A 13,833-nucleotide genomic window follows, 5' to 3' on the forward strand; every position below is an offset into this window, starting at 1 on the left:
GAAAGTCAAGTTGAGTCCTAAGAGTCTGTAATCAGACTTTAGTGAAAAAATCAGTTGATGTTACATGATCCACAGAGACTCTCAGTCACTCTTCCATAGCTATAGTGACCCCCCAAAGTACTAAGATGAGTAAAAAGTAGGTAAAAGCATTTTTTATAGACCCCAGTCCAGAGTTTGTGACCTGCATGGTTGGATCAGGGCCTCATACTGAACAAAGTCAATGAACTAAACAGACCTATAGAGGAAGAGATTGTCATTTTACATATTCATTTTTCACAGCAAAAATATACTTTAAAGAATTATAAACCAAAAATAAAAAATGTGTATGTGGTCTTTTATGTTTTTGTTTTTTCTTTCTTGTTTTTAACATAAAAATAACAGGGCCTGACTTCTCTCTTCCTGTTGGAGGTCATTGTTAAGATCTTTGAAAGACTGGGATGGCACATCATAGGGAGTTGAAACACGATCTGCAGCTCTAACAGCCCTACAAATCAGGATACAGGGCTATTAAATCTCGGCCTGTATATCTTAATACTTCACACTGGAAATCATTAGTAAAATTTCTGAAGTTTTATTCAGCTATTTGAAAGTTACGCTGCTTAGCCACAAAGCTAAATGATTCATTCAGAACACTAGCTTTTTGCCTTTAATGGAGATCTTTTGAGCAAGCTGACATATTCTGTTCGAACAAAAGCTGCTATGCATTTAATAACAAAACTTAAAAGATTGAGCCCAATAACATACCCATTTTTGGCTCCTTTTCATGTTCTTTTTGCATTTTCTTTGGTGGCATGATATTAATCCTCTCATTTTCTGCATTAATTGCTCTTTGAATTTCTTCTATTTCTGATTTTTTGGAAATAGGGATCTCTCTCAGTTTTTCTTCTGAGTCTCTGTCCTCATTATCATTATCTTCTTCATCATCATCAAAATCATCTTCATAATCCTTTAAAATAACATTATTTTTACTAAATATCAAACACAAATGAAATTAAATAATTTAAATCATATTACTGGTGCCTGTGTCAAAATACTGTTCTGCCAGCATGAACAGACCCCATCTCTCCTCCTGCGCGGAAGCTCCTATGGGAAGAGGAAAAGTAGGATTCTTCCTGCAAGTAGGTTGTACCAGACAAGAGGTGTGCCACATTAGCTGTTACTCTGCTCCGCTGGCGTGACTAGAGCCAGTGCCCTGGCAGGTCCCTTATCATGCCTGCCACCAAAACGTGAGTCCAGATATTCCCTTGATACCTGCTGTACAGTGGCTGCTTTAAAACATAACTTTGGCCTTGCACAGAACACATCCCCATTGTCTTTAAAGAGATCTTCACTGTATGTTAACAGATTGGCTGCATCTAGATTGGCATGATTTTCCGGAAATGCTTTTAACAGAAAAGTTTTCCGTTAAAAGCATTTTCGGAAAAGAGCGTCTAGATTGGCACGGATGCTTTTCCGCAAAAGCACTTTTTGCGGAAAAGCGTCTGTGCCAATCTAGACGCACTTTTCCGCAAAAAAGCCCCGATCGGCATTTTCACGATCAGGGCTTTTTTGCGGAAAACAAATCTCAGCTGTCTACACTGGCCCTTTTGCGCAAAAGCTTTGCGCAAAAGGAACTTTTGCCCGAACGGGAGCAGAATAGTATTTCCGCAAGAAGCACTGATTTCTTACAGAAGGAAGTCAGTGCTTTTGCGGAAATTCAAGCGGCCAGTGTAGACAGCTGGCAAGTTTTTCCGGAAAAGCGGCTGATTTTCCGGAAAAACTGGCCAGTCTAGACACAGCCATTAGGTTTTAGGTTCCAGAACGTATCTCCTGTAATGAATGCCCTTGTAACTTTTCATTACAGCAGGAACAGCAGAGAGCTTGCTGCATACTCCCTCGGCTCTACCAGCTGTCCGCTTTACACAAATACAAAGGCAAAATAGGACAAGGGAAGACATGTTCAAGGAGCAAATGAATCTTCCCACTTGAACAGGGAGTGTGTAACTGAGTAGAGGAATACACTAACAGAGGAGCTCCAAGCACCAGGAAAGGAGAGCAGAGCATCAGGAGAACACACAGGGAACTACAAGTGAAGCACCATGAGACAGTTTTGTGATTCCTAACGTCTGCGATGGACTGCATGGTGGCTTTCCAAGATGCATACTTGGACAGGCTTTCTGCCCCTCTCCTTCCCCCACTTGCAGAATGACTTTCCCTCCTCCCTTAGGGGCCCTAAGACATGGTGGTGGAGAGAAATCAAGGGCAGCCTCACTCTCAACCTCCAGGGCATTGTGAAGCAAAAGGCTGTCCTTCTCACATTTCTGATTCCCCACTTATAAAGGTCCTACCATGGATTCCTTTCCTGTTCCTGCTGTGTTTGCTAAATAAAAACGCATGATCTCTAAATAACCGTCTCTTTATTGCTTGTATTGCAGGAGTGGTGAAGGATTACAAGCAAACACACTGAATGCAGGGGCACACTCATTGGGTGCCACACGCATGACTCTCAAAATTGGCCATTCATAAAACTTTCTTTCAAAGCCTCTCTGATTTGCACTACCCCGTGCTGTGGTCTCCTTGTTGCTCTGGTGTCTGGCTGCTCAAAATCTATAACTAGGCACTCTGCCTCAGACCCCCCACCCTGCCAGATAAATTTCCCTCCTGCTCTCACAGATATGATGAAGCACACAGCAGGCTGCCATCATAAAGAAAATGTTGCATTTGCTGAAATCTAACCTAGTCAGCAGACAATTAAACCTTCCCTTTTAATGTCCAGAAGCACATTTCACCTCCATTCTGCATTTGCTCATCCTGTAGCTGAACTGCTCCTTACTGCTGTCCAGGCTGCCCGTTTATGGCTTCATGACCCATGGGAGCAAAGGGTAGGCTAGATCACCAAGGATCACTATTGGCATTTCCATGCTCACGCTGCTATGGCATCTGTGCAGGTAACCAGGGCCAAAATGGGCATGAAAAAATTGTTTCTCATTGATCGCAAGCAAGTTGGGAAGGAATAGATGAGCACATTATGGGACACTGATGACATGAATCCTGAACCATCCACTGTACAATTTTAATGTCAGTGTGCACCAGGAGCATAACCTAGAATGCAATGTGGCACAGGAACTGTGGGTAGCTACCCAGAGTGCATCGCTTTCAAAGGCGATGGCAGTCTCCCTACTGGGGACGCACTACTTTGAACTACACTGAATTTTTGTGTACAGTGGGGACATGGACCTTTGACTTTACCAAATCAGGGCGTAAGAAATTGACGTTAATAAATTCAACCTTATCATGTAATGCAGACACAGCTTAAGGCACACTTTTTTACTGTAACCAGTCTACTTGGCTAAATTCTGGTAAATAGATCTGGTAACCTCATTATATTCTTCTAACCAAACTGCAAGTCCAATAAAAGAAATTAACATAATTTTTGTAAATTGCTAGCCTGAGCACCTTTTGGTGACCTACTGACATGTCAGACACACATATCAGATTTGAAGTTTTCCTACTGTTAGCAGCCCACAAGCGAGTAGGCCAAAATTCAAGATTTTTACTCAAAAGAGTGTTCAAAAACTTGAAATCTAGTAAGACAAAATGATAATCTTTTGAAGGCTACTAATGGAAAAGTCGAAGTTGCTTTCCTGGCCTACCTCTCTTGCACTCCTGTTTATATATATGTAAAACCATTCAGTTACATGATGTTTTCTGATTAAGATAAAAGCCTTGTAAGAAGTCTGAAAGGGCCACAATGTTACCCAAAAAGTAAAAGCATAAAACACAAACGGTGCTATATTTGTTGCTACAAGAAACGCAAGTTACCACTTCTGAATTATGGCAAAAAAAATTTATACATACTTCAAAATCATCTTCATAATTTGTCAAATAGTTATCAATGATTTCCTAGAAGAGAAAACATAACAGTTGAGTAAATTAAGCCATTATATAACTACACAATACATTGCTCTTTTTATTTGCCAGTGAAATAAATAGCGACCTAGCTTTAAAGCTTGTTTTTTTCTCTAATAAAATTAAAAAATAAATGTGTAAATCTAATGTACTATAAATTCAGTTCATAAATGCAATTACAGACATACATTGTAACAGGTTGTGAAGATGGATATGCAACAACAATTTAAGAGCACAAGAAGTAGCCAACTGAATCATATTTTTAGAATAACACCTTTTCTTAAGATTTCTTGGGAGAGATTAAATGTGCTGGTTATATATATTTTCAACAAACCCCCACAATAGGTTACTGTAGCTTTCATATTGGTATAACAACAAAGTAAAACTAATTTATTTCTCAAAGAGCTAGAAATTATTCCTGTTGCTGTAATTAATGTGAAATTAAATTATTTGAACAGCTGCATTAATTATAACTGGGTTCTAATCTGATGGGTCATAAAGCAAACCAACTAAAAATTTGAACTAAGAAAAACAGACATGGATTAGTAGGCAAACCAAAACCTTGTCAAAGGCTTTCTGGAAATGTAAGTATACTATACCACTGGATCCCCCTTGTCCACAAATTTGTTAACCCCCTCAAAGAACTCTAGCAGATTAGAAAGGCATGATTTTCCTTTACAGAAACTATATTGACCTTCCCCCAACAAATTATATTCATCCATGTGCCTGACAATTTTATTCTTTACTACAGTTTCAACTAATTTGCCCGGTACTTACATTAGACTTACTGGTCTGTAACTGCCATTTATGAAAAAATCTACAATACAACAACAGCACTGTTGACAATTCACATGAATAGCCTACAAACTACTGGGTGGCTATTTTCAGTGCATTAAAAAACCAGATCTCTCAATAACTGTTCAAATCATCTGTCTGCCACAATTCGAGAGTGTGTGCCAGTTTTTTGATAATTGCATACTAATTACCTTCATAAAAATACTATTCAGAATTGTATGGAAAAAAAACCAATGGAATTTAACTCACAAGGAAAGTTATTTGATACTTCCATGCTCTCAAGAAATCAAGAGAAAATAAAAAATATCAATTGTCCTTACAAGTTCTTCCTCGCTTTTTTGCCTCTGCATAGGTTTCCCTGTTGACACATGATCACCTGGATTTTGCTAAAGATTAAAAGTATAAAAATAATCAGACAAAAAAAGTGAAACTGAAAGATCTGATTATAAATATATTAATATTAATAATGTTGAACACTGTGCATTATATCATGCTTGTGATCTTCAATGAAAGGTTGTCCTTGAGAAACCTAATACAGCCATCCACAGCAGTGAGGGGGAAGTTACACTTCAACCCCATGCCAAACACAGCTTTGTTAGAACTATATGACTCTTAGGTCTGATATCAGAGTGCAGCAGGGGGCTGCATTCCAGTTGCTTATCCTGTAAGCAAATAGCAGTAGTAATACACTCACACTAGCCAATTGTACTGGCTTGGAAAATGAAGGAAAGTATGCTGTACCCATCTAAAAGCCGCTATAAATTACCTACCTCACACACAAGATGCGCAGAGTAACGGCTAGTGTACATTAGAAGCGCTACAGTGCCACAACTTCACTAATGCAGTTGTAGCATTTCTGGTGAAGACTAAGCTAACAGCAGAGCGCTCTCCCATCACAGTAAAAGAACTAAAAAAGAGCCACCGTGGCTTAACAACCATGTAAAGAAGCAGTGAGAGATAAAAAGGCATCTTTTAAAAAGTGGAAGTCAAATCCTACGGAAGTAAATAGAAAGGAGCATAAACACTACCAAATTAAGTATAAACATAATAAGAAAAGCCAAAAAGGAATTTGAAGAACAGCTACCCAAAAACTCAAAAGGTAATAAAATGTTTTTAAGTACATCAGAAGCAGGAACCCTACATGGTCCCTTGGGCTTTATTACCTGTTTATCTTTATTACTGTTATGGCTTAAAGCAACCCTGAGGTCACACTAAGGGTACATCTACACTGCAACACTATTTCAAAATAACTAGGGCTGTTCAGAAATAACTTAGTCCACATCTACACAGCAGGCAGTTATTTCAAAATAGTGTTAAAATACTGTCAATACTCCGATTCCTGTAACCCTCATTGTACAAGGAATAAGGGAAGTCGGAGGAAGAGTGCTCTATTTCAAAATAAGTGCTGTGTAGACGCTTCCCATTTTGAAATAGGCTATTTCAAAATAAGATACACAACTGGTGTAGCTCAATTTGCATAGCTTATTTCGAGTTAAGCCCTGCAGGGTAGCCGTACCCTAAAGTAATCTGGAATCAAATTAGGCATCAGGTGGTGCCAATATTGGAGGAAAGCAGAGATCCTGCATGAAGCACAGTTTGATCAGACCCAATGGTCAAAGACAAAGTACCTACAGCTTGTCCACATTGTACATACGTAGCATGTTCTATTTCTATTTTTGTCAAGTATATCTCACAAAATACTACATAAGTGTCAGGTGACAAAGTTTACATTCATGAAGAAACCTTCACTTTCTTCAATGTTTTATAACCTGACTATTAAAAATCAGTAACAGTGTAATCTTAATGTTGCATTAATAGAGGTTTGCATTTAATATTCTATTAAAACCCACTTGCAAAAATTATGTAGTTCCTTGGGGAAGGAGGGTGCAGAGGGTTTGGATGGTGACCTGAGGGAAGGAGTTGAGGTGAGGGAGGGGCTGGGGTACCAGAGGCAGGCTCTGTTTGGGAGGTGCTTACCTTAGCATCTCCCAGCCTGCAGCATCCCCAAGGCAGGCTGGGCTCCCTGCCTGCTGCAGCCCCAGACCACTTGAAAATGCAGGCTGTTACCTCCACATGCCTCTCAACTCCTGATGGGGGAAGAGGCTTCTGCTGCCCCGTCTCCCAGGCTAATCTCTCAGCTCTGGTTGGCTGGCTGTTTCCAACCAATAGGAGCTGATAGATTGGCTAAGGTCAGTTCTTATTGGCCGAATGTTTCCAGCCAATAGGATCAGAGGATTGGCTAGGGGCAGAGAGATCACACGAAGCTTACCCCCCACCCTGCAAAGCAGAGAAACACAGGGACCACACTTTAACTATGGCAGCTGAGTTCCTGAAGGTCCCAGCAGGATGCTCTGCGGGCTGGATCCAGTGGCTTGGCAGGCCTGATTTGGCCCCCAGGCCATATTTTCCAGACTTAGAGGAAATATTGAATTTTTATATTGTAAATACGTAGATAGGTTTTTCATGGGATGCATCATTAGAAATTTCTCTCACCTTTTGGGGGACTTTTTTCCTCAAATGTATAAGATTAGAAAAGAATGTTGAGTAAGGATAGGTTCCCAAAGCCACTTAGGAACCTAGATTCCAGAGTAGGCAGTTAGGCCTGGGGAACAGGCATGTAAGTTTCCATTTTAGGCCCCACTGCAATGTATAAAATCTGCAGTTGCCTAAATTCTGAGGGTAAAAGTTTATTTGGCACTGAAATTTTTGCTTGTGGGCTTACCAGATCAGAGTGGGGAAGAATAATTCTGTAGCCTGATGATTAGGGCAACCACTTGGGCTGTGGCAGACCCCTCCTCCACTTATTCTTTAATTATTTATTACTGTGAAGTAGCTTCAACAGGAGAAATTGAGGGCATATCACATCAGACCGTCCAACAGCTCAACTGTTAGACCACTATACTAAGAGGTGGGAAGATCCTATTCAAATCCCTTCTCCTCCTCAAAAAGACGGTGGAATTGAAAGTGGAACCTTAGGAGACTGAGCCAACAAACTTCAGGACAGAAATTCCTGGTTGCATGTCACTGGCAGCGATAGAGACCTCCCTGCAGCCTACATATAGGCACCTATCTCCCTCCATAAGAGGGACACACTGGTAAAGATTAAACCAATGTTCCTATACTTTGTCCTGAAACACCAACGTTATTTACAAAATCTTTAATATAAATACAAATTACCATATCTATTTTAATCACATCATTATGTTGCGATAATATTTAGTTTAATTACATATAGTTCATTCTACATAATATTTCCAATTCTAACAAAATCCCTGCATATTAATATTCCCAAACAGTTTTACCCTTTGTCTTGTGTCCGCTTTCTTTTCTGCTTCATTGCTCTTTCTTTTATCTGTTGCACTCCTAGAAATAAACGGAATATCACTTGATTTCTCTGCATTAAGTCAGAGAAAAATACTGTGTTGGGGAAAACAATTGTTTTATATTAAAAAGTGTTGAAGCATTCCAATAAATGTAAATACTTCAAGGACAAAACCTAACTCCCATTGTATTCTTTGTTTCTTTTTGCAGGTGATGATATGAGGCAACAGTCTAAGAGCTAAGTGATTAATCAGCAAAGAATTGCACAAACACTGCCCACATACACTGCCTGACACGTTCTATTGTTATCCTTGAGTGGCACTTATAGAAAAAGTTAAGGGGAAAGAACCAATCCTGTACCTTTACTGAATATTGCTCAGTAGACTGCTGTGTAGATTTGCCCTAAAGAGCTAAGCTAAAACCCAGCAAGCAGAATTCTGCCTGACAGTATGTGTAAAGTTATAATCCAGAAGGCTATATTGGTATCTGACACAGCTGAATCACTGACTAAAGAATAAAGGAGAATTATTTTCTACCTTTAGTATGGCTGTACTAACTCCATGATCACTAGATGAAATAATTTATGCATCTCACTCTTTTGCCCCTCCTTGTCAGGATAAATCTAGACCCTTTTCCTTGGAAATCTGTATGCCCAGAGATTGCTATCTAATTAATAATTTTACCACCTCATACTTGCAGCTAAGATGGATATCTACAATTCAAATTCAAAGAAACAATAAAAGGTATGCCCCACAGTTTAACTGGACCTTCTCAAGTACCTACATGACTATGTGATAAATTGTCAGATAACAGACAAATAGATGTCTGGCTCTGAAGGTTCCTGGATTGTCTCAGAAGGACAAGAATAAAATTACCCTATATTTTGCAAATCTGCAGCTCACTGCTATGAACCAAAAATCAAAATAATACAACTGGAAGAAGAGCCTGAATACACTTTTTATTAAATCACCTTTTTTAGAGAATAATATGTAGGTTTTGTAATAATTTGAATGTACAAAATGCCTCCCACAAGATTATGATAAAAGTCATAAATTATATGTAGTCAAAACATATTTATTATTAAGTGACAAGAATGCGCACAACAATGTGAGCTGTACCTTTTCTTTATGACTTTCATACATACAACACATATTATACAGTATATAATAACATTAAATATATGAGTGTACCTTTCATACTGATGACTGGTTTCTTCTTCTCTTAAGCTCTTCCCTTGTTTATTGTGCTCACTGTTCTGTGAAAAAATGAAAGACCAGCATAATTCATAGCATAAGTTGAACCTTCTCTAGCCTGGCACTCTCTGGTCCAGCAATATTCGTGGTCCAGCATAACTGTGGTTAGCTGGATGTGCACTTATTATGGGTGCGGCCAAATTTACAGACACCACTTTTCTGTGCTGTTATTTAGTTCTAATTTACCCCAAAATGTCTTCTAAGAGCCTAGTAAACAGTGGCAGTATTGGTAATGCTGCTAGATAATACTGACTTCCCATGGTTCGGCAAATTCTCTGGTTCAGCACTGGTTAGGTCCTAAAGGTTCAACTAGGGATGTAATAGCATAATCAATTAACCGATTATCAGATAAGCATTTCCCTTCCCACTCCCTGGGACAGCAGCACAGGGTGACAGGCAGCAGTCCATAAGGGAGCTGGTTTTTAAACTGGCTCTCCTTACAGACCAGCTCCTGCCTATCACCCTGCGCAGAGTGGCAGGGGACTTCTCAGGAGTGGGGCCGGAGCGCACTGGCTGCCAGCCCCACTTCCGGGGACTATAGAATAATCGACTAACTGATAAGAATTCATGAGGTTACTCGACTATTCAATTAACCGATATTTAACATCCCTAGTTCAACCATTAACAACACTGTCAGAAATGAGGTATATGAACTTGTAATAAAGTATTAGAAGCAATATAAGATTTTGCTGAGAAGCAGTTATATTCCATTAACAAATCATGGGTCATCATGTGCTATCCATTTTTATGCTCCATTAGTTGTAGGAAGCTCTGCATGTCCAGTGAAGTCAGAAGGAGGCCTACCAAATAGAAAGTAATTATTGAAAGAACAGAGCTTGTTTAGTCTAGAAAAGAGAAGACTGAGGGGGTCATAATAACAGCTTTCAAGTATCTAAGGGAATTACAAGGAGGAGGAAGAAAAATTATTCTCTGTAACCACTGATGATAAGACAAGAAACAAGAGGCTCAAACTTGTAGCAAGAGAAGTTTAATTTGGACATTAGGAAAAACTTGGATGGTTAAGCACTGACAAATAAAGACAAATAAATTGCCTTAAGAGGTTGCTGAATCTCCATCATTGGAGATTTTTAAGAGCAGGTTAGTCAAACACCTGTCAGGGATGGTCAGATCAGTGATTTTTAAACTATGGGTCGTGATCCAGTACTGAGGCATGAAATGTTAGGCCCTGGATCTCATTGCTGCAGGGTGATCAGGTGATCAGTGGCAGTGCTAAGGCAGGCTACCTGCCTGTTCTGGCACTGCATACTGTGCTGCACCCCAGAAATGACTGGCAACAGGCCTGACTCATAGGTGGGTGAGGGAGGAAGAGCGCACAGGGCTCCGCACACTGTCCCTGCCCGGAACACTAGTTTAGCACCCCCATTAGCTAGGAACATGCTGCTGCCTGCTTCTGGGACACAGCCTCACCTGCAGTGCCAGGACAGGTAGGAAGTCTGCCTTAGCACACCCGCTGCATCACTGACCGAGAGCTGCTCAAGCTAAGCTCCTCCTGCCCCAACCCTGACACCCCCAAAGCTGAAGCCCACTCCTACACACCAAAGTCCTCAGCTCCACATCCTCAGCTCCACTCTGGAGCCCACACTCAAGTCAAATTATAATCTTCTTTGACTGAGTCATGCGGAAAAAGAGTTTGAAAACCACTAGTATAGATGGTGTTTGGTCCTGCATTGAGCGCAGTGGACCGGACTTGATGACCTCTCAAAGTTCCTTCCAATCCTATGATTATATGTTAAGCATGGAAAATAGGTAGCTGAAACATCAATTAAAGAAATTCTGAATGTGTGCACTGTGAACTTGCCTTGAAAATGCTGAACATTTGCAAGTAATCCTTAAGGCAACATCTTGCACTATACTATGTTGTGCACAAAGAGGTCTGTGAACTAGGGATGTTAATTAATGTGTATTTGTGTAAATGTGTAACCGCTGGATTTTTTTCCAGCTTAAAATCTGGCTCCCTACGAGCATGGCTCCCACCCGCCCCACCCCCTGCTGCCTCTGATAAAAAGGCAGCAGCGTGGGGGAGGAGCAGACAGCTCTGCAGGACCCAGTGCTCATGGGGACCCATCTTAAAAGCTGGCTTCCCACAGTCACCAGCTTATCTCCTCTCCATACAGAGGCATTGGGGGCGGAGGTGCATGTAGTCTAACTGATAAAACCAGGCTGATTAATTGTGTAAACAACTACATGCTAACATCCCTATTTTGTACATCTTCCATTTGTGCAACCAGCAGGATTAGATCACTGCATAATGCTCCCAAGAACCTGAGGGGAATCTTGCTGAGTTATTCAGGCTGTGGGCTAGCACATACGTAGGTTACATCAGTACATACTTGATGGAAGCTTGCAGTGCTCTTGTTCAGAGAAGCAGCAAAGCACCCACTGCGTGTGCCTCTGGTTCTTTTTGAGAAATGTTATCCTGACTAGTAGGGTCCCTCTAACACAGGCTCTGCCATTATCTTTGCTTCCCATGCTGCACCTGCCAGAGGTAGGATGTATCATTTCTATACAATAAGGCTTTTTTTTTTAACCCTCCACAAAATCCTATTCCGTTGCCTCATTGTGGCATGGAGGTGACTCAGGGCTCTCGAAGGATATGCCAGCACAGCGTAAGCTCTGGCAGGTTCTACCAAGTTGGAAAGGTTTTGAGTACGGTCCTGGTGGTGGACTCTGTGCCCACCATTCAAGGACAAGTCTAGCAAAGTACAAAGAGGTTCGCCACCAGAAAGTTGGCTACCAGGCAACAATTTTGCCACAGCAACTACAAACATAATAATAATATGGCATGACCTTCAGTTCTGTGCAGTTCCTCCTCACTTCCGCAGTAATGCTGATGGTAGTGGAGTGGCGGATATGGAGGCAGAGGATGCCAAGAGTCTTGCAATACTGAGACCATCCATTTGTATTAATTTATATGTTGGCACACTAAATGTGCAATCCCTCTCAAGCAATGAGCAGGTCAACATATTGATGGAAGAACTGCATCATATTCGCATTGACATTCTTGCCATAACTGAAACCAGAAGAAAAAAGGAAGTCGTCGCAAAATGGAAGGATGTATCACAAATACTTCTGGAAGCAGTAGAAGGAAAAGTCAGGGGAGCTGGATTTGTTTGTTAAAATCCAGCAGAGAGATGTTTGTTCGCCAAAGTTGTTTGCCAGTGTCCTGGAAAAGGTCCTGCGAAAGATCCAAATGAAAGATGGATTTCTCACTGATGGGAAAGTTCTTCAGATGCTCCTTTTCACAAATGACAGCATCCTAATTGTATCAAAACCTGAAACATTGCAAACCCTCCTCAATGACATCAGTAAGAATGTGAAGGAGATTTTCCTGATCAATCACAATGGAAGACAAAGTTGATAAAAACACATAGGGTATGTCTACATTGCATTCCTCTTCCAAGAGAGAGGAATGCAAATGCAGACAAGGAAAACTGCAAATGAAGCATGGATTTGAATTTCCCGTGCTTCACTTGCATAATTGTGGACCATTGCTTTTCCGAAATAGCATATTTCAGGAAAACAAACGTGGTCCACGCAGGGTTATTTCGAGAAAAACCCTTCCTTCGAAATAACGGAGTAAGGGTTATTTCGAAGGAAGGGTTTTTTCTCTCAAAAGAGGAATGCAATGTAGTCATACCCATATTGTCCAGAGTACGTCATGCAGCTGGATGGACAGTCCGTCAGGTTAGAGGCTCAATATGTATATCTTGGACAAGCACTGCAGATGGACCATGAGCTGGGCCCAGAGTTGAGCAGAAGGAGAAGGTCAGGTTAGATTGCTTTTGGGAGTCTGTGCAGTGTTTTTGGTGATCCCAAACTTTCCACCACCACAAAAGCCCATCTCTTTAACACCAGTATCCTTCCAGTAATTCTATATATTTGCAATAGGGATGTTAAATTTAAAATTGGTTAATCAAATAGTAGATTCAATTTGCATCGACTATTTGCATTGACTATTCGATTAGTCTATAAGGGTGCCTCTACCTTTGAAGTGTAGCAACAGCCCTCGGGCTGTTGCTACATGTCAAAGGTGAAAGTACTTTGGGGAGCACAGGGCTAGTGGGGGACTGAAGCAGTTCCCCACTGACCCCGTGCTCCCTGTGCCGTTTCAAAGAGGCAGCGCCGCATGGAGCCCAGGGTTAATGGGGGAGTCCCCTGCTGAGCCCAGGCTCCATGCGGTGCTGCCGTGGGGAGCCCAGTGTCAGACTCCATTCGACATTTCAAAGCGGTAGCACCACATGGAGCTTGGGGTCAGTGGGGTAGTACCCCAAGGAGGGGGGAAGAGAAGAGGGTGTTTAAAAGCAGCAGTACTGCGTAGAGCCCAGGGTCTGACCCCAGGCTCCACATGGTGCTGCCACTTTGAAACACCCCGTTCTCTTCCCCCCTCCTTGCTGCCTCTTTCTGATAGAGACAGCGGGAGGTGGGGGAAGAGCAACCAGTCAACTAGTGTGTTGACTATCCAATAAACCTTTGCTTATCCCTAATTTGCAAAACCTAAAACACACTTACAGAAGAATTAAAGCTGCAAACCACCCAAACAGCAATGGAAAGACGC

At 41.2% G+C, this 13,833-nt stretch overlaps 1 protein-coding gene across 5 annotated transcripts in view; it reads right to left on the reverse strand.

Annotated features, from left to right (window-relative positions):
* DYNC2I1 (dynein 2 intermediate chain 1) overlaps window positions 1-13,833 on the reverse strand; it is a 100,063-nt gene that overhangs the window by 57,352 nt on the left and 28,878 nt on the right. For 4 of the 5 annotated variants that reach the window (XR_012902113.1, XM_006111907.4, XM_075922734.1 and 1 more), the window contains 5 exons: window positions 9,195-9,259; window positions 7,986-8,046; window positions 5,004-5,069; window positions 3,838-3,882; window positions 745-946 (listed from right to left, as the gene is read on the reverse strand). Coding sequence is in view for 4 of the 5 variants with exons in the window: in XM_006111907.4 (XP_006111969.2) it covers window positions 745-946; window positions 3,838-3,882; window positions 5,004-5,069; window positions 7,986-8,046; window positions 9,195-9,259 (439 nt within the window). In the remaining variant the exon portion in view is untranslated. The remainder of the gene's footprint in view (window positions 1-744; window positions 947-3,837; window positions 3,883-5,003; window positions 5,070-7,985; window positions 8,047-9,194; window positions 9,260-13,833) is intronic. The other variant, XM_075922733.1, reaches the window with a different exon arrangement.

This window comes from Pelodiscus sinensis, chromosome 2 (assembly GCF_049634645.1).
Source record: "Pelodiscus sinensis isolate JC-2024 chromosome 2, ASM4963464v1, whole genome shotgun sequence".
Classification (NCBI taxonomy): domain Eukaryota; kingdom Metazoa; phylum Chordata; order Testudines; family Trionychidae; genus Pelodiscus; species Pelodiscus sinensis.